The 21,503-nt window shown below is 35.9% G+C and overlaps 1 protein-coding gene and 1 long non-coding RNA gene across 2 annotated transcripts in view; one reads left to right on the forward strand and one right to left on the reverse strand.

Annotated features, from left to right (window-relative positions):
• LOC119068609 overlaps positions 1-21,503 on the forward strand; it is a 44,895-nt gene that overhangs the window by 21,369 nt on the left and 2,023 nt on the right. The window contains exons 3-13 of the mRNA XM_037172268.1: positions 1,116-1,179; positions 1,577-1,972; positions 2,044-2,137; positions 2,199-2,403; positions 2,468-2,653; positions 2,716-2,981; positions 3,038-3,291; positions 3,360-3,573; positions 3,637-3,745; positions 3,811-4,544; positions 4,746-10,674. Of these exons, the coding sequence (XP_037028163.1) occupies positions 1,116-1,179; positions 1,577-1,972; positions 2,044-2,137; positions 2,199-2,403; positions 2,468-2,653; positions 2,716-2,981; positions 3,038-3,291; positions 3,360-3,573; positions 3,637-3,745; positions 3,811-4,544; positions 4,746-10,674 (8,451 nt within the window). The remainder of the gene's footprint in view (positions 1-1,115; positions 1,180-1,576; positions 1,973-2,043; positions 2,138-2,198; positions 2,404-2,467; positions 2,654-2,715; positions 2,982-3,037; positions 3,292-3,359; positions 3,574-3,636; positions 3,746-3,810; positions 4,545-4,745; positions 10,675-21,503) is intronic.
• LOC119068611 lies at positions 15,560-16,178 on the reverse strand. Its single transcript, XR_005086190.1, has 2 exons — positions 15,927-16,178; positions 15,560-15,711 (listed from the first exon to the last, which is right to left on the reverse strand). It is a non-coding gene; the product is annotated as an uncharacterized LOC119068611 (long non-coding RNA).

The raw sequence follows: 21,503 nt of genomic DNA on the forward strand, positions 1-21,503 counted from the left end.
TTTCGTATTTCATTCTTGTGGCAAGGTTGGTTTATTTGGGAAACTTGATTTAACATTTTACAATTATTAAAAACTAACAAAATTCAAATACCGATAAGGCGAGGTTAGGTTTGCCTAACCCAAATTCAAAAAAATGAAAATCTAGATCTTTAAAGGCAGGGTAAATTAAAATGATCGATTATGAAGATTTTTAGCGTATCGTGATTTGAAAACAAGTATAGAACTAAATAACAAGCTTTCGATCAATTTGTATAACATTCACAATGTTTTTTCGGTCTATTGAGCTTGCGCGCACACGTTTGTACTTCGATGTCGAGCTTATGCGTGTGCATTGGAAATGTTTACAAATAATAAACCTAACAAATGTAATGTAAACAGTTCAAATGGTATGTAAGACTATACTGGCTTTCAAATGTGGATACACTCAGAGTCGATCATTTTATTTTGCTTCCACTTTATTTGTTTAACGAAATTCTTGTGGAATCAATTACAAATTTACAAACCACAACACCTCTCAAATTAGAAAAAATGTCGAATTTCACTTTTCGCTCACTGTACATTTATATTTATAAAAAATATAATTCAACACATAAATTGATGATTAACGTAAATTTCCTGTACAATAAAGAAATCATGGTTCGGTTCAACGGAACTTAAACAAAAACGCATCAAGCCTTACCAGAGCTATTTTTATGAAATTATAGTGTGGGTTAAGAAAAATGATCGAGACTTTTTCAGAACGCGAAAACCACACAATATCGCTTTAGTCACCTGGAGTGTTAATTTATATTGATATAGAGTGATCAATTTTTAGATGACGAGAGCTAAAAATTTTTCTCTAGACCACCTGATCATAAATAAATATCCCCGTTGAAAGTAAACGTTTTTTGTCATTTTCAAAAGGGCGATGCCAGCAAGTGATCGAGAATTTCATCGATAAATAGTTTCAATTATTGAAGTTGATACACACTCTTTCAAATTCATTTACGTTGATTTTAACTAAAACGTGAAATTATTTAACCGCAACTGCAGAATGTCAATGTAACAGTTAAAAAAGACATGTGCAGTCTACTTAAGATTTTTATTCATTAAATTTGTGCAATTTTTATTTACAGCTTGGAAAAGCGGTTACATCATGGACCCTTCTACTTTTTGCCTTGATTGCACAATTCCATTCAGGTAATTTTTTTTTTATTAATTAAAATTTTCATCTTGTAACCATTTTCTAATCTTCATACAAAAAGTAAATTTTTCAAATGACCTTTTTTGTGTTGGTGCATGAAACCCGCTATGTTCGTTCAAAATGAGTGTTAATAAATGGCAAAGAATTATACTTCGACGTTTAGTTTTTTTGATTTAATTACCTATTTTCCATCAACAAGTGTTAATTTTTAGTGTTACTTTAACTATATTTTAATGATTCGTATCATTTTTTTCTTCTTTTAACCAATAATTATTTTTATGAAAAAAAAAATCAATTTAAAATCGACATTTTCCATTAATGATAAATTAAGCAGAATACCCTCAATATTATAATAGTAAGACCAAAAAAAATCGAATTCTGTAATTTAAACAGGCAAAACAGAAGGTCGCGTAGTATGTTACTATACAAATTGGAGCGTATACAGACCAGGAACGGCTAAATTCAATCCACAAAACATTAATCCATACCTCTGCACGCATTTAATTTATGCATTTGGTGGCTTTACCAAAGACAATGCACTGAAGACATTCGACAAATACCAAGACATCGAACAAGGCGGCTACGCCAAATTCAATGGCTTGAAAACATTTAACAAGGAACTGAAAACTATATTGGCCATTGGCGGTTGGAATGAGGGTTCGAGCAGGTTTTCTTCGTTGGTGGCAAGTCCGCAACGGCGACAAGAATTTACTAAAAATATTATTAAATTTTTGCGTCAGAACCATTTCGACGGTCTTGATTTAGATTGGGAATATCCATCATTTAGAGGTTAGTTGGTCGACATAGACACAAGTGATTACTTGAGATCTGAATTTGAACGAACGTACACCAATTTTCAGGTGGTAAGCCCAGAGATCGAGAAAACTATGCACAGTTCGTGCAAGAACTACGTGAGGAATTCGAATTGGAATCGTCGAAAACCGGTAGACCAAGGTATGGGTGTAATATACGTCGTTCGAGTGAAATTTGTTGTCTGATTTGTGACATCATTTAGATTACTCTTGACAATGGCTGTACCGGCAGGAATTGAATATATTAAAAAAGGCTACGATGTGAAGAAACTGAATAAATATTTGGATTGGTTTAACTTGTTGAGTTACGATTATCACAGCGCTTTTGAACCGTCGGTCAACCATCACGCTCCACTTTATTCATTAGAAGAGGAGTCAGAATACAATTACGATTCGGAATTGAATATCGTAAGGATGAGACATTTTATTTAGTCAATAAATTTGAGGCATTATTAAACGAGGTCTGTTGTAGGATTACAGCATAAGATATTATTTGAATGAAGGCGCAGACAGGGACAAACTTGTGTTGGGAATACCGACATATGGACGATCGTATACACTTCTCAACGAAGATGTTACGGATATTGGTGCACCGACAGACGGTCCTGGCGCGCAGGGCGATGCAACCAGAGAGAAGGGATATCTGTCGTACTATGAAGTAAAATTTATAAATCTAAAAATTTGGTTGAATTCTTGCCTGAAACTGTTTCCCATTGGCAGATCTGTCAAAATATCATGGAAGATCCTGAGTGGACTGTTGTTCAACCGGATTCGAACAAAATGGGCCCATATGCCTACAAGGACAACCAATGGGTTGGATACGATGACGAAAATATAGCAAGAAAGAAAGGAGAGTATGTGGTGGCTAATGGTCTGGGTGGCATTATGTTTTGGTCAATTGACAACGACGATTTCCGTGGTCTTTGTCACAAAAGACCGTATCCCATAATCGAGGCTGCCAAGGAAGCTATGCTTAACGGCTTAGGGTAATACAAATTTTGTACAGTTCTTGATGAAAAATACGACTGAAATATTTTGGCAGATTGGGAGATAATGAAGTGGTAGGTCCAGCAAACAGAAAGAAACCGAGTCGACAGCGCAGTCGAAATACTAACAAAATCCAAACTCAAACCAAAGACGACGAGGAATCTATTTCTTCGAATAGTGAGACTTCCCGAAGAGCGCAGACAAATAGGCGCAGACCATCAACTACAACTGAAAGGTATAGTGAAAGTAGGCATCCCGTATCGCGAACAACGACACCTGAACCGCCGACTACACCAGATCCGGGAGCCGGTAAGAACGTTTTAGGTGTAAGAAATGTGGTACCGTCTAGAACTGACAACGTCATTTTCTTCTACCAGATTTTAAGTGCGAGGACGAAGGTTTTTATCCACATCCCAGAGATTGTAAGAAATACTTCTGGTGTCTAGACAGTGGACCATCAAATTTAGGGATTGTGGCGCATCAGTTTACTTGTCCGTCAGGTTTAGTTTTCAATAAAATTACAGATTCGTGTGATTACACGCGAAATGTTCAATGTACCAGCAAGACATCTGCAACAACAACAACAACCAAGTGAGTAAATTTGCTGAACTTCTATTGGAATCATTTTTTGCAATTCTTTCTTCGCCTTAATAGACCAACGACAAACGAACCAGTAACAACTTCGAAATCTCGTACTATTGCTCCTAGTCGTAGTACGTTTTTGAAGCGGCCAACGACTACTGTCGACACTCGATTGATTGATGTGAGTTGCGTTTTTTAGTTGACTCGTTAGAATCACACCTTAATTGTGTACTATCTCCGACACAGGAAGAAGAATACATTGACGAAGATGAAGACGATCATAAGCAACTGACAGGCGAGGAAGAGGAAGATCCGAAAGTACTTAAAGAATTGATCGACATAATCAAAAAACTTGGTGGATTGGAACAGCTCGAGAAACAGCTACGGCAACAAGAAGACGGCTCAATGATTCTTAAAGACGCCGCGAAAACTGAACAGTCACCAACCGCTCCAACATTGATTAGTAAAACCTTGTACGAGAAAGTTCTGAATAGCGCAACGGGTCGTAATTTCCTCCCTAACAGTCGGTATACAAGCACGTCAACATTCGGCCGCAACAATTCCGAGTCGTCCGCAAACGGCAAAACATCCAACAAATATTCGTCAGTTATACGGAACAGCCGACCAGGTCCTCAGAGCAGTGGAATCGAACGACAAGATGATGTTGATGCAATCCAAGAACGTCCAAAATACGTTACTATCAATAGACAGTCACAATCTGCAAACAATAAAAATGTCAAGGACCGCACCGATGAGGAGGAATCGGACGATAGAGAAACATCGTTAGGTTACACTACATCTCAACCGCAGTATGTGAATATTCAGCGTACACGATTTTCGACCACACAAAGTTCTTTCGAAGACAATAGCGAAGACGATGTCGAGTCTTCAACGAAACGGCAGTACGAGACACTGAACCGGGGAAAACCGTTTGCTGTACAAAATGTTGACGAAGAAAGTGTTACGATCACAACCAATCGGTGAGTAAAAAATTCCGATGTTTTATGATTAACCACCTGAATTGTGGAATATTTGAGAATTTGTTCGCTTTGAAGAATTGAAATAGTTTGTTGTTTGCTTTCGAGCAACGCGTTGATTCGAGTCTAATTCATCTAGAAAATCTAGTTGTCTCTTTTCCGCTTCCTTATTGTAAAAGAAAAAAATTATTTTCGTTTCTACAGCTACAAAACCATTCAACGTACTCGACCATCTGAAGCAACGGAAGTGCCAGACATTACCGAGACGCCAGTGTTCATAAATCAAGGACAACAATTAATGGTATCTGAAAATGATCCAGTATTAACAAACACTCCAGAAACAACGACACGTACCTATGCTAACTTTGCGCGTAGAACAACGGAAACCGTTACAGAAGTCAATGAACAAGAGACATCACCAAAATCTACCACACAGACGATGTACAAAGACTTTACTGACTCGACCACACGACCTGAACAACAAACGGAAGTGCCCGAATTTATTACCGAAATCGCTGACGTAGACTATACTATTGACAATAATCAAAATGAGGTAACTACTCGTACGAATGACCTTGATACATACAGTCCAACATTAATCAATAACAGTCCAAATACACCCACAAACCGTCCAACTAGTAGCATAGATAATTCTAACGATAAGACTGATCAAAACAAGAAAGTCACAACAAATACAATCACAACAGTAGGGAGTTTCAGTAAAGAAACGCAAGAATCAATTGATTCACAAACCGTAACTCCAGAATTCCATGGTATCGTTTCGAGTCCTCGTCCATTTGAGTTCTCGAAACGGACTAGACGTCCAGCAGTGCGATTCACCAGTTCGACTGTACCGACTTCCTCCTCTACCGATTCTTCCGTTAGCCCAGTGTCAAATAAGGTGAGTTCATTTGATTACGTCGCATCCAATCCACGTAGAACTATAGCTAATTTATTGTTGCAAAGACGTGAAAATGTTGAACAAGATCAGGTGAGTGGTATCACGACTGTCGATGATTCGAATGATTCGCAAGAGATAAATGTAGATACAACACGCTATATTGATTCTACTTCTGCATCACCTAATACCTATCCATCTTCCACTACTAAATTTGATGAAGACTCCCATGAAACTTCCGTAAATTCATTTAATCGACCGAATCGCTTTAGAACCAAATCGAGTATTCGCGATGAGTCAGTCACTCGTCCGACTACTTCTCGCCGGCAATTCACTAGTACCGTGCCACCCAATATCGATGAAGTCACTCAATCGCGTCGGGTAATACCACGTCGTAAATTGCGTCCAATCGATGACGAGATCGAATCGGAAGGACCAAAACAAACGACAAAAACTATCGTTAGACCACTTCGGCCAACAATCGAATCAGATTTAAGCTCATTAACAGCAGCTGATTTCAGTAAATACAGCTTCGTACCGAAGAATACAGTCCGCAGGATCTGGCCTACTCGTACAACAACAACAACCACAACAGTCGACTATTCAAACGTCGATTTAAACTCTCATGATAATGATGGAAATGTTGTTCGTTCCTCCGTTCGACGACGTCCAATACGTCCAAGTACAGAAGCCAATCGTATATCGGAAAACGATGGAAATAAAATTTATAGAGTGTCGCTGCAGAGGCCATTAGGTCGAAGAAAGTCCGCGAACTCAGATCAATCGAATCTGGAAGTTTTAGCTCAGACAGCTTCAACAGAAGACTACACCAATTCGGACTCGGATTCTGCTTCCAATTCGCAACATTTCACAATCAGTCAAGATGATTTTACCAACGAAAATGTGGTGACTACAGATCCACCACTGAAGTTAACGCTGGAGCGAAAACTAAGCTTTGGTTCAGGAGACAATAGATTTGATGCATTTGGAAATCACAGAGTTAATGTCAACAAATACGTTTCGGACTCTCCGATAATTTACTTGAATTCGCGTAGCACAACTAGCTCTCCTTCAAATCTATTACACACAGAAGACGCAGAACAAGTCAGTGTTAGAACTGATTCAAGTACATTGCTTAATCCACTCATTTATTCGATCGCAATTGATAACACAAACTTGGAAGATATTTCTACAACATCAATTGACAGTGCACAAACAACTACTGTTCGACCTAATTTACGACGTCCAGCTTATCGTAGTAGAGCTCCTTTGCCAGGACTGAATGAAACAAACACCGAAAAAAAGACAATTGATACTGCCCCACCTAAAAGGCTGTTCAAATTGAAGCTGGACTATGGCAAACATAATGAACCAGATAATCGAAAATCGGTGGAGGGACTAATCTTTGCTGAATCACTGAATACAACAAAAGGTGACCGGAAGCCTCTTTTCCGTACGATATCGAAAAGTACATACTCTGAATTTGATGAAATAACAGAGGTCTCCTCAGTAGATAGTTCCGTACTGAGTGGTCCAGAAGATGAATTCGAATTACTTGCGCGAGACAATGGTGAAGCGGCCACAACTACACTACCAAAATTGGAAGATGAAGATTTGTCTGAAGATTTTATAAAGGAAATCGACAGCAATCAATTATATCAGAATACTCCAGTCGCACTACTTAACCCTTTAATTGCTCTTAATTTAATTGATACAACACTGTCACCAGAAAGTACCCAACCCGAGTCTACTGATATCAATTTTGATAGCACTGAAGGAATAGATATCTATCGCACTGAGTCACAAGATGAAGATGCTTTCGACGACATAACCACAGAACCGTCCACAGAGTCAGCGGTGGAACGAAACTCAGCAAATTCTGAAAGAGTAAAGGCATTCCGAGGTAAAATTAAAGCGGAAACAGATGAAGACTCCAAGACGCCGTCCAATCGACGTCCAACTTACCGTGGTCGTGTGTCTTCAACAACCGAAAGTAGTACTGAAATCAATGACACTGACGGAGGTGTAACGGAATCAACGGAAAGAAGGCCGACACCGAGACGAAACAACCGGCGACCGTATCAAAATAGAAATGAAGTCAATTCTGAACGTGAAATCAATAGTAGACGAACAAATCGTCGACCGTTACAAAGACCTAGAACGGCTGGAGAAACAACTGATGGTAGAAATGAGTCTAACAACGATGACGCTCAATTGATCAGACATGTGATTCGAAGACCAGCGTTAAGTGGTCGTACAAATAGCGACGAGGAAGATTCGACCGGAAACAGAGTGCAATTTCGGCGTAGACGACCAATCAAAGGAAACGACGATGAAACATCAACACCACTTCGAAATAGAGTTCGTAGACCTAACTTGCGACCAGTAGATGGATTCGATGATGATGAGGAACGGCAAATCAATCCGAGAGGTAGAGTCCGGAGACCTATTGCTCGACCACTGTCAACCGACTCTGATATCAGTGATGAAAGTACAGAATTCCCAGCCACAGAGAAAATACGAAGTGATTCGGAAAGTATATCCTTAATACGAACGTCTGGACGAAAGGCCATTGCACAAATTTTCGATGAAATAGCAGCGACCGACGAAAATGTTGATACATCTACAGATGTACCCACTGACTTGAATGTACAAAACAGATCTAGAGTTCCGTCTAATATTGAAATCGAAAACAAAATCCGTACACAAAGTGGAGAGACCTCAAATGGTTTTGTAAATAGGCGTAGAAAGATTATTCGACGCCTGCGGCCAACTTCCACAACGGAACAGTCGCTAAATGAAAGTGTACCCAATGAGTCTTCTAGTGTTGCACCAAGACGGAAAGTAATACGGAAATTGATTCGAAGGCCACCCACTTCCGAAACTCCGTATCATGAGTCAAATGGTAACATTGAATTACTGCCTGTCCGTGGAACATTTGGACCGCATGACGCAGAAAAATTGAATTCATCGGAAGAGGACAAAGACCAAGTTTCCAACCGCCGAGGTAAAGCAAAACTATTCCCAGACGTCGGGGATGATCTTGAAAATTACTACGACAACGATGTCTTCTCGAACGATGACAAAAATAATGACACCGATATCGATGAGGATGAATACGAAGTGAACGATGAAGACTACGACAATCAAACGAACAGCAAACAAAGTTCATCGACAACTACAAAGTCAGTTTTGAATTCACGATTATTTGCTAGCCGACCACCATTTAGTAGACCAACTCGACCTTCCGCCGATAATGTTGCTAGCACTGTTGATTCAGTGACGACTCCAAGATCATATGTAAGAAAATACAGCAGCAAATTTGCATCGCTCAATCAACCGTCGGTTGAAGAAAATAGCGAAGAGCTTGAACTTATCGGAACAGTTAAACCTTTTGTCGTTCACGAAAATCTAAATCGGTACCGCAACTCGTTTAAGAAGGAAGAAGACATAGTTAATGCTGACGATGAAGTCAATGATGACGACGATGTACCCAGTAAAAATGTGAAATTGAACTATGGAATAAGGCGTCCATCGAACCGACCATTTTCAAACCAAGGTATACGAGAAGACTACGACGACGATCAGGAGGTCGATCTGAAATTCTCGAAACCGGCACCAGCGCGAAAGCAAAACCGACCATTTGGGCCGATTGGGCAATCTGATCTTGAAGCTGTTGAAGAAAAACCATTAGTACGGCCAGCTCCGTTCAACCGACCAAAGTATTTCACTTCGGCTAAGAAAGAGGAAAATGATATTCTGCCGGAACCGGAGATCGAAACTGATGACAAATCCAATTCGCCGTACAGACCGAAACCGCCTCGAGTGAGACCATCACCAGCAACAGTAACAACCAAATCGAGTCGGAAGCAAAACAATCCGTACACAAACAAAAAATTCTCCAGCACAAGTAGTGAAACAAGCTCATTGAATCCACTGCTAGACGATCTCGATCGCAATGCTCTGAACTCTCGAAATAAAAAAATATTCGAAAAGAGTAGTAAGAAACACTTAATTCTCAATCCTAGCACACAACATCAACATGAATCAATTGATCAAACAAACACCTCAAACACTCCACCATCAAACAGTGAAAATTCCGAGTACTACACTGAAGATTACACACTTACAATGAGTACGAACGATGGTGGAGAGTACAGTACACTTTCGGAAATTCAATTTGATGACACAACACAAGATAATTTGTTGAACACAATAAATTTTAATGAATTACAGGAAGCAACCACCGAAGATCAATCGGTTGTGTTCAAAGTTGGAAGACCGACAACGACGCCAAAGCCGACAACGTTACACCACGTATTCGCAATAGACTATGATGAGAAAACTGAAATGATTCAAATGCCGCTGGAAGTGATGGAAGAGAAAACGTCTGAACTTATTAGTCAAAAACTCGAAAAGATAGCTGAGGTCAGTCGTGTAGTAGAAATTTACTCACAACATAGCAATAATGGTGATAACAAATCCACTCAATCCAATTTGGTTATTGAGAAACTGCCTACCGTCAATAAGCTGGGCGAAATCAGTCGAATCATATCGATCAAATTGGTCGAACAAAACAAGGACAACAGTTCGTTGAATGAAATAACAAAACCAACAACGATGTCGCATCTCGACGAATCGAAACGACACGCAAAATCGATACAAAAACTAATTTCGCCAGAAACGATATTCAGCGTTGAGACGTCAACCATTCCATTAGAAGCTCTTTTCCAAAATGAACGAACAAGCAAAGTCTTGAGTGCTTCCGATAGCCAATCTCAACCTCATATAGTCAATGCAGTAACGGCCACCGATGCCGACAAAAATCCAACAAATGAAGTATTGACAACGGATATTTCGCCCACAAAGCATGTCATTCAAATCGAACCGGAGGCAAGACCATTGGTCATATCGCTAGCCAATTTAGATAAAGTTGTGCTAAGTAAATTGACAAACATTACGTCGCCGGCAGGTAATGATAGTGATGACGTCCATGCAACCGGGAAGGTAAGCACAAATGTTGATGCACCTCAAGTAGTTGTTGCTAGCAATGAAACGAGTAAAACAGACAGCACAGTAGTGGATTCAATAGATCCGATTGTAAATACACAGACCAGTTACAGCAGCGAAATCAGTCGCGTAGTTAAAAAGAGTCCCAAAGTTACGGAACATGGTGTGGACCAGCCAATTGTTGAAGACGGTTTAGAACAAACTGTAGCACAACCTTCTAAGAAGGTTAGTGGTTTATAAAACAAGAAAATTATTATATTATTTTCCCAATAAGTTTTCCATCCTTTCTGTCTGAATTAATGCCTGAATAGCATTCACCCGTTATTTTAATTTCATTTTACTGGTTTTCCCGTTGTGGATTAGAGACCGTTTGTTTTGATGGGCATTAGCTTGAAATAAAATTTAGTTATGGAAATATTTATGCAGAGACCGATCTGTTTAGGGTTTAATTTAGCATATATAGGTTTCATTGGTGGCGTATAAAGCGTCAGTTATAACAGTCTACCATTTTATATAGTAATCTTGTAATATCGATACCAATACCATATCCAATTGTTAGTCTTGATGTTTTAGTATTTATATATTCGTTGAGTTCTTTGGTTTAATATTATAGTCATTAGAAATAAATCTACGAGTATGAACTTGCCATTTAATATTTAATATTTAAGTTTCAGTTAATCTTTTCCTTCTTCACACAAACCTCATCTCAACCTCAAGTCTTTTGATTTCATACCAATTTTTTTTCTCTATCTTTTAAACCGAATATAAACCGTCAATCATAATACATGTAGAATTCCTTAAATGCTCATAATGCATGCTTCATACCAGCATTTTATTATATGTATTTATGTATAATGTAAAGATGTCTGTACATATTAAAGTCACAACGGAACGGACGTTAAGTAAACGATTATAAAATGAAGAAGAAAAAAAAATTATAAATAAACCAACAAATGTATAACCCAGCAACATCAATATCATAATCAATGTATAAGCACCAGTGAAAGTAAACTTCGATTATTTAACATCTTTAACATGCGTGCAGGTTAGGTCTGGCGTATACACACATGGTTATATGGTTATAACGATCCATTCATATATTTATTATATTACCTGTTCATCTATATTTTGATATTATTGTTTTTTATGGAATTTATGAAAAATGATCGCATTTGATGAGAGGAGACCTACTTCTATTTCGTGTGTACCCATGACCCAAAAATCACCAAGAAAGTCTAAGTTTTGAATTGGAAAAATTCTGAAAATGTTTTGGGTCTAATTTATTTATTTTGTTTGCCTGCGACTGCCTGCCTGCCTGTAACACAGTTATATATATATATTCTAAAATCGCACTGCACTGTATAATGTTAAATACCAAATTATATTTCTTTTGAATTCGTCGTGATCATTCCTCTGCTCTGTTTCTGTATTTTGACTTGGGTTTGAAGGGAAAAAAATGTTATTGATTGATCTGATATTTCTCTTTCTATTGTATGTACTCGGCTCATAAAGTATCTTTTGCAACGCAATAGACAAAAAAAGCTCTGTCTTTTTAACTTAATCTCTATAAATAGAAATATATACATAAAACATTGACAAATGGACAAGTACACACGGTAAAAAATAGACTTAATAATATAAAAAAACAATGCTCTTAGTTCTTAAAACACATTAATTGCATGATTTTTGTGAAAATAATTGTTTTGTGTTTGTTGTTTCTTTTTTCTTTGTAATTATTTTGTAATATTTATTGAAATTTAACAATTTAATAATTTTTTATCAAAGACGTGTGTCACACGAGTGTTAAATTGGGCATGACATAGTTGTCAAAACAAAATAAAAGTCCATTGCTGGTGAGCAGGGACTTTTTTTGGGAAAACTTTTCCATGTTTTGCTAAATTTTCTTTTGAAAAACTTGGTTGGGAAAATATTTTTTCATTAATAGTTCATGCTTTCAATTAGCCCCTGTGAAACGAAGAATAATTTTCGCTATCACACTGATAAAAGAATTTCGTCAACATACGTACAATCGCTAAACCGAACTGGTGTTCATACGTTATTTTGCACCAGCTGGTTCCATTTGTTTTACATTATAGTATGTGACCAGCTGATGCAAAATAACGTATGCACACCAGTTCGGTTTAGCGATTGTATGTATGAAATGGCTGGCAGGCAGCTTCATTTCTCCCTTTCGATATGTATATTCCAACGTCTGACATGTATATCGTACAAGTCTGACGTATAATCATACATACTGCTCGTGACTACTCGTGTCACTCGTATGTTTATGCGTTGAACATGTACGATATTCATGTCAGACGTTGGAATATACATATCCGAAGTAAGGCAGAAATGAAGCTGTCTGCTAGCCATTTCATACATACTGGACATAGTTGACGAAATTTTTAATCAGCGCATGTATCTGCACAAAAGCTTCATCTTTTTTTAGATATTGAAGAATTACAGGGAACGTCAGTGAAACTGAGACATGAATTTACTTCAGCTGTTTTTCAGCTGGTCGATTTATTCAAACCAAACTGCTTGTTTTAAAATGGTTTTACCACTACCACACATGTAACTAGTTACATGTAACTATTGCACCCATGTAAACAAGTATATGCAGTTTTGTTTGTATGAGTGGACCTGCTGGAAAACCCCTGAAGCACATGTATGTCTAAATTTCTATGACATCCAGTGTATGTATGAAAAGTACGAATTTATTGATCAGATCAGTATCTCTGAAATATTTGAAACATTGTGGGGAAAACTATTCTAAGTCGCACAAGGAATAATCAAAGTTAAACGGATGGCTTTTTCAAAAATGAGAGAATTCCGTCCTGAGTGTATAGTACAGATTTTATCTCAATTTATATTCATACTGCACAGCAAACAGACATTATGTTCTATTTTTGTGTAAAATAAATTTAAATTCCGTGGGTAAAATAAAATTGTTTCCCTGGTGAAAACTGAAGTTTCAAAAACTTGAGATTGATTTTTGCCAATTCCATGTGTTGGAGTAGCCCGAACCAAGTTATTCTCACTAAGATTTACATCTCCTTTGGTTCCAACCAACGGAAAGAAAAAGATTTCTTACATTTTTGACGTGCCTACCTAATGTAAGATTTCTGCGTTCTATGAGCAATCCTTCTTATGTCAATCATTTAATGACATATTTTCGTAACATACATCCAGTAAAGAAATTCTCTAAATTGCTTGTGGATATGTTTGACTTGACTGGCTTTCGGTTCCCTTATCAGACTTTACTTCCCTTTTTCTTTGTTTTGTAAGCTAATATACAAATGTGGTCGTAATACTCGCCCATCTTTGATATAAAATTATTAAATCAAAATTTCTTTTAAAATGGAAATTTTAAACATTCTCATATAAAATGTACAATTGAATCTAATTTCAGTATAGACAACACACCATAGATAATATATCAAAACATTTAAATTGCAAATTGGAAAAACTGTTTTTTTTTTATTGCGAATTGGAAAAACATTTTTTATTTATTTTCATATTCATAAACATTATCTATGGGACTGTCGAAAACATCTAATTAAAATTTTCATTTTATCATATTACGCATTTTAGAATTGTATTTTGTAAAAAAAAGAAATCGAAGAAAAAATTTAATGAAATTTTTTTTGCTGTAAATAAATAATTTAATTAATTTGTATATTTTGACTGTAAAATATATTTAAATAAAAACAAAAATTATTTTTATTAAACGAATATTTTTTTCTAGAAAAATTGCATGGTTTGAATTTTTTATTTGTAAAATAGTATGATGGAATGCTCTTCCCCTATTGCACCTTTCCTTCCAAATTTACTTTTTTTTATTTTGTAGAGGTAAATGAAATTAATTTTAAACGAAAAAGGTAAATTAGTGTTCATCTTAGTAGACTAATAGACGTATTGTAATTTTTTGGTTCAATTCCTCACCGCCATTCATAAAAGCAGTAGAAGATTACAGTAAAATATAAAGTTCAAAACAATAACGTAAGGTATTTTACTCACTAAGCCCCATAAAATGACGCCCAAGTCAATGAATAGTTTTAAGGGGTTGTCGTGACTAAAGTGTTTTAAAAGGTCCCACGACGTCCGGATCAATTGTAAGGAATTGAAGCTTCTTACACACCATAACCCCGTGAAAATGACTAAAAATTGCGATTTTCTGACGGTTTGAAATACAGTTATCGCAATTAAACCTTTTATGCGTTTGGCGTCCTACAGTTTTATTGAGGGCTTATAATCATTAACCTGCTACAGACGGCAAGCATATGACCAGTATTATTATCGGGTCTATTACATCCATCTATCAAAGTATTTTTAATGGATTGATTTCAAATCTTGTACTTCAATTTTTTTAACATGCATTTTCCTGTATAAAGGACAATATTACCCAGAGCTTTTGTCATTATTTTTGTCGTCGTTATCAATAACAGATGTAACAGGTTAAAACGTTTTCGCGATTTTTACAAGTTTATTGAATCTTGACAATCAATCACAAAAAACGTGAAAAGTCTAAAAAAAAAATCACGAGAACGGTTTCACGATTAGAGGCTCTTGGCTTCGTTTTATTTGTTCCATATCGTTTAACGTGCTATAAAGAAAAGAAACGTAAAGATAGTCGTTGCACTCACTCGTACGCAATGACATATTTTTAAGGAAAAGGCTCGCTGCACACGGTGCAAATAGTCACTTTATAATACTTTGGCTATTTGAACACGGTGCAAATAGTCTCTTTATAATACTTTGGCTATTTGCACACGGTGCAAATAGTCTCTTTATAATACAGTTTCTATTTTCACCGTGTGCAAATAGCCAAAGTATTATAAAGTGACTATTTGCACCGTGTGACTATTTGCACACTGAAGAGCTTGGTACCAGAAACTGTATTTATTTCACGGAAACCGAATATTGTCAATTTTAGCAATTTATATTATTCAAACAGTTTCATATTACATATATTTTGGTAAGAAAATTGTTGAGAAAAAGCCATTAATGAAAAAAATAATAATTCGGCCAGCCAACTGAAAAGGCTGCAAGAAAATTTACAACGATTGAAAAAAAATTACAAGTGAATCAGCTTGCAAGTATCTTTCGATAAATTATTTTGTTTTCAATTTCAATCGATAAATAGTTAACGTTACGAAAATGTTTCGGAAAAGATTGATGCCTCCTATTACAAAATCTACCCAGTACATCAGAAAAAGTAGTGACATTTCCTTTTACAAAATGTAACAATGAAGAGTATTACTTCTTCTACAAAATGCTTCGAAAAGGAAGTGATATTTACTTTTACAGACTGTAACAATGAAGTGGTAATACTCCATTCTACAAAATGCTACGGTAAAGAAGTGATATTTCCTTTTACAAAATGCTTCAAAAAGGAGTGATATTTCCTTTTACAAAATGTAACAACGAAGGAGTACTACTTCCTTTTACAGACTGTAACAATGAAGTGGTAATACTCCATTCTACAAAATGCTACGGTAAAGAAGTGATATTTCCTTTTACAAAATGCTTCAAAAAGGAGTGATATTTCCTTTTACAAAATGTAACAACGAAGGAGTACTACTTCCTTTTACAATATGTAACAATGAAGACTATTACTCATTCTACAAAATGCTTCGAAAAAGGAGTGATATGTCCTTTTACAAAATGTAACAATGAAGAGTGTTACTCGTTCTACAAAATGCTACGATAAAGGAGTGATATTTCCTTTTACAAAAATCTTCGAAAGACAATATTAACAAAGTGAGTGAAGCTTACTTTTAGTGTGCAAATAGTCACTTTATAATACTTTGGCTATTTGCACACAGTGCAAATAGAAACTGTATTATAAAGAGACTATTTGCACTGTGTGCAAATAGCCAAAGTATTATAAAGTGACTATTTGCACCGTGTGGAAATAGCCAAAGTATTATAAAGTGACTATTTGCACAATGTGCAATTAGCATCAACCTATTTTTAACGTCTTTGCTCGTACGTGCAATGGAATGGAAGAAATGTAAAGAGAGTCGACACTTTTATGTGATGAAATAGACGTGGAACGAATTGAACGAATAAAACAAATGAAAATGTAAAAATGTATTTGGAGGTACCTTTACCTTCTGTTTCATGAATGTGAGTAACGCACTAAGCAAAAACTATCATAGTTGACAGCTGCCAATTAGAGTACTTTTTTGTATGAAATGGTTTTTTACAGTTGTGTGACACACTGTCAAGTTTCAGTACCCTATTTATGCTTGAAGTGCGTCGATTTGGTAGTAGCTCGATTAGTCGTAATAATAACAGTGGTTGTCATAGAAGTAAAACGGACATTATAACCGTTGCTATTCATACCCCTGTAGTCAATGGTCGTACTATTCGCACACACACACGTGCGAATAGTCATTACGACCTTTCAAAATAAGCATACTAAGAACAAATAGTGTATTATGCCACGAGGACTATATCATAGCACCCGGATATCTATATCCATTTAAATGCATTCACAGTACATGCAACATTTGATTCTTTTTACACACACTTAAGACTGTGAGAAAGGACGTGAGAAACATGTATAATATTAGCGTTACAATGGTCCTCATGTCGTTAAAAGAGAAATTACAACATCAACCCATCAAACTTACGTAACTCAGAGCAAACGCACCAGTCCGATAAAGGATTTCCATATAGTCTTTTCACACTAGTGCGATAAAATAAACGATAAAATATTTCATCACACCATGTATTTTAAACATTATACTGCCAACAAATATACTTGCACCAGACATTATCAATCACAGACGAAGCAAATTCCATAGGATGGTATTTTACTTCGCGCTGGAACATAAATTAGATTTGCTTATAAAGTGGGGTAAGGTTTAATCTACTTCGCGGCTGAAGAACCTTACATTTCTTTCGTGAAACGTTTCTCATAAATATGAACAACAATTCAGATTTGACTCGAAAAATAACGGTTTCTTGTGCAATTGTTACAATATTTTATTTGTAGATCCGACAATCGATTAGCTGTATCCTGGTCATTTGTTGAACCCAATTGTGGCATCTGTATAGAGTATGATGTACTCCAACGCATATCTAGAGTATGCTATGAAGAGCGCTTAGATTAAAGAATGAGCTGTTAACGCATTTAGACTACCGTTGGGCCTCTTGTGCTTACCCATGGCTTTCATGTGTTTAGTAATTTATACTATTCCCCATACTATCTTCCGATTAATGAGAGTATCACCCACACTCTACTAATCTTAATGTATGCATAATGTATAACGCATAACAACCAACGATAGTAACGACACCTATATAAATATATCACTCGTCGATCCTACGAAGCATAAAACTGTCAATTCAATAAATAAATAAAAAAATGAAATTTTGATATTTCTATTAGTCTTGATTTGATGTCTCCATTATAAAACAATGTGTGAACTGTTAATTTCGAGTACTTAGTAATTACGGTTTCATTTTAATTGGATAATGTAATATCACCATCATGAGACAGACACGAATTTCCACTTCACAATATTTGTTTGACTTTTTGTGCGAAACGATGGAACTTCTTTTCATATGAAAAAACCTGAAATTATTGAAATTATGCAAAAAAAAAACTTTCAACAAGAATGTTGTTTAATTTACGCATCAAATATTCTCCCACACATTGCTTTGTGATTATTTAAAAATAAAAAAAAATCAGTTAGATAATCAGAATGTCTAAGCTTAAAAGTTTTTGCACATCAGCGTCCAAACTGAATGTTTTATGAATGTATGGAACCGGTAAAATTTCTTCGATGAATACGACACGACCTACCAGCTAACATTTTGTTCCTTTAATGTGTTGATTTGGCTCATATTCGTCCATATGTCGGATCTAATTATAGTCTATTAATGCGCTAAAGAAACATACGTGCACACCTTCAACACCTTTCTTCTTTTTTTCTTTTTAAATCATTTCGTAGGCGACTATTAGTACCAATTTAAATTCTGTTGACTTTAAACTTATTTGAATAACACTTTTACTTGTAACGGTTTTACCTATGTAAGTACAACCGAAAAAAAAAAATCTTCCCAAATTTTGTCTACAATTAAAAATTAAATAATTTATTTTAAGTTGATAATTACACCCATTATATTACCTGATAGCACGCGGTAACTAGAGGTGTGCGGACCGACATTTTTTGAAAACCTGACCTGGACCAGCCTGTCGCAAATTTTACTCGGACTTTGAACAAATTGATTATTTTAAATTTCAGTGCAAGTGATTGACTATTTAGTTTTTAATTGTTACAGCCATGCACATTTAAAAGTACCGTCACTATCATATATTTTTTATTTCTCTTATTTTGGTTACTTCTCTCATTACTCCATATACTCGTTATGAAGAAATGAGATAAGTTGGAGAAATAATATATTTATAATATGACGGTACGTCTAAATGTGCACAGCTGTAGTTCGTCTAGTAGACTTGGAAAACGGGATGTGATCTGTAAGAAAAAAAAGCAGTTTTTCTAGAGTCTTATCGCTTGGCAGATGTTGATTGTTGATCTAATTGAAAAAGTAATTGCTTAACCGGATTCCTAAGATCGAATGAATATTTTGAATATTTAATTGATGATAATTCTTATAAAAAATGTAGACAGTTTAGCTCTCAAGAAAATCACATCCACAACAGTGATACCGAAAATGTTTGCGTTGGTCCTTAGATCTAACCCAACCCGTCAGAACCCGAATCTTCGGTTTTGAAACCTAAACCCCTGAAGCCAGAAGAAACATGAAAGCCCGAGACCGAACCCAACCGGCCGAGTTTTGACTGGGTGTTTTTCGAACCGCACACCTTTAGCTACAGCAGCGTTTATGGGTATGAATAAATCACAGACTTTTATGTACTGTCTTTACGGATATTTCATCATTATCTACGTCTAGCTTTGCTTCATTGTTAACTAAAAGTTGCCATTATATTTTATGCTTAACGAGACCATTATTAAGCAATGCTTCAGTAGCATAACTAAATGAAATTTTAACAATATTTTGATGATAGTGGTATTTAATTGTACATTTGCTATCCGTAGGGATCCGTAGTTTTGGTTAGTATATGAAATGTGAATTTGCTTGAGTTTCCATTATGGCGAATTTGAGAATTGTTATTTGAATTAAGTTGGAATTTCAATATTACGAGGACAAAAATAATGTTGCGATGTGGATAGTAAATTTTTCTAGACTTAATTGGTTTCTGTACAATCAAAAAGTAATGTCAACGCGAATAATAATGATTAGAATGGAGTTTGATTCATCTAGATTTACATGGCGAGCATTTGAACTGTTTTTATAACATTTTAAGACCATTTTCTATTAGGGAACGTTGGATTTTTTGAACAAAAAATCCAAATGAAAACACAAGCGGAAAGGGCAAGTTTGACAGATCTATTGAGAAACAATTAAATTCTGACTACACGGATTTGGTTAATAATAAAACTACCAGTGTGTATGATCCCAGGAGTCCCGGAGAAAAGAAGTCCTGTGTCTATATTTTGGCATATGAATAGTCCTTTGCAAAATCGTTTCTTCGATCAAAAACGTAAAACAAAAATCGACCCAACCTAGTAGTGTATAGTTTCATGAAATGGATTATAATCGATGTCGTAGGAATGTTCATATTAAAAATATCGGAACCAACTTGCACACTAAAGTTACACACACACAATTTGTATTGTCACGGCTTTTTTACAGCATTTTTATAAGTTAAGTCATCCATTCAATATAAAGTATGGTGCACAAATGGAAGAAAGTGGATTAAAGAAAAAAAAATAATTTCGTAATAAAATGGAAAAAATGTCAAGTTGTTTGTCACCAATTCATACCTGGGGACATTATAATATACAACCGACACATCTTAAAAATAAATTTAATGTTTTAATATTTACGTTACATAAGTCAATGTTGTTATGTTTTTTTCTTTATCTTCTTGCTGAGCAGTGTGTCGATGTTAAAAGAAATGATGAACATGAAAATGGTTAACAGTGTGACAAAGAAATCTCTTATGTCTTGTGAGAGTGATCGGCATAAATATTAATGTAAATGAACGACCTTAGCTACTGTAGTGGACACAGTGAGTTTTAATTGTAAATATTTACTTTGGTGGAGAATATCGCTAGAAAATTAGTTTACAAATTTGTGTGAAAGTAATTGCACATCGTCAAATATTTATCGGTGGGCCAGACTTCCTAACAAATATATGACTAATCGAATTGCATGTAAATTTCTTTACACAAAATGATTGTACGATTGGATAACATTGTTAGTATAACTCGTATGCGGATACTTGAGTTCCACACATGAATCTTGTGATAAAATCGAGTTTTTATCGCCTTTCGCTTAATTTTTTTTTCTGCCATTTTCTGACCTTATAACTGGTTCTCATTTACCGCAGAGATCGGTAATTATAATTTCTTCGTTGGTTTTCTGGATTAATGCGATCGAGTGTTTGAGACAATCTTTTTTTAAATGTGGAACTCCTTACATACTGTTCGAAGAAGTGTTACCCCTCAGATACTTTTCGAAGAAGTGTTGCCTGCAGCGAATCATACTAATTTTTACAGATTTTTAAGTGGTCACTAGGCAATAATTTGAAACATTTGGAAAGTATACTAATGGTAACATAGTGCGTTAGATAGATCTCGGTGCCCTGAGTACAAAACATGCATCCGTTGTTTCGAATGTCGTCTCAGGTTCGACTACGACCGCGTCACTAAAAATAAAGAATTCATTAAGGAATGGGTACAGTTATTTGTTCAGCAGGTGTCTAGGATGCTGTGAGTTCAAATAACCACTCCATAGCTCTACTACCTATCGTTAGTACATTCTCGAAGATAGTCATGTATGATTTTTGTCTTCTTTCCATATTGTACTGACTATGGGACTTTTCGAGTGGTTATTGGAACTCACTGCACCCTAGCTACCTGCTTAACCAATAATTGTTCCGTTCACATTAATTTTTAATTTTCTTTGTGAAGCAACCACAGAGGTCATTGGAACCAACGGATGCATGT

This window comes from Bradysia coprophila (assembly GCF_014529535.1).
Source record: "Bradysia coprophila strain Holo2 chromosome X unlocalized genomic scaffold, BU_Bcop_v1 contig_20, whole genome shotgun sequence".
Classification (NCBI taxonomy): Eukaryota; Metazoa; Arthropoda; class Insecta; order Diptera; family Sciaridae; genus Bradysia; species Bradysia coprophila.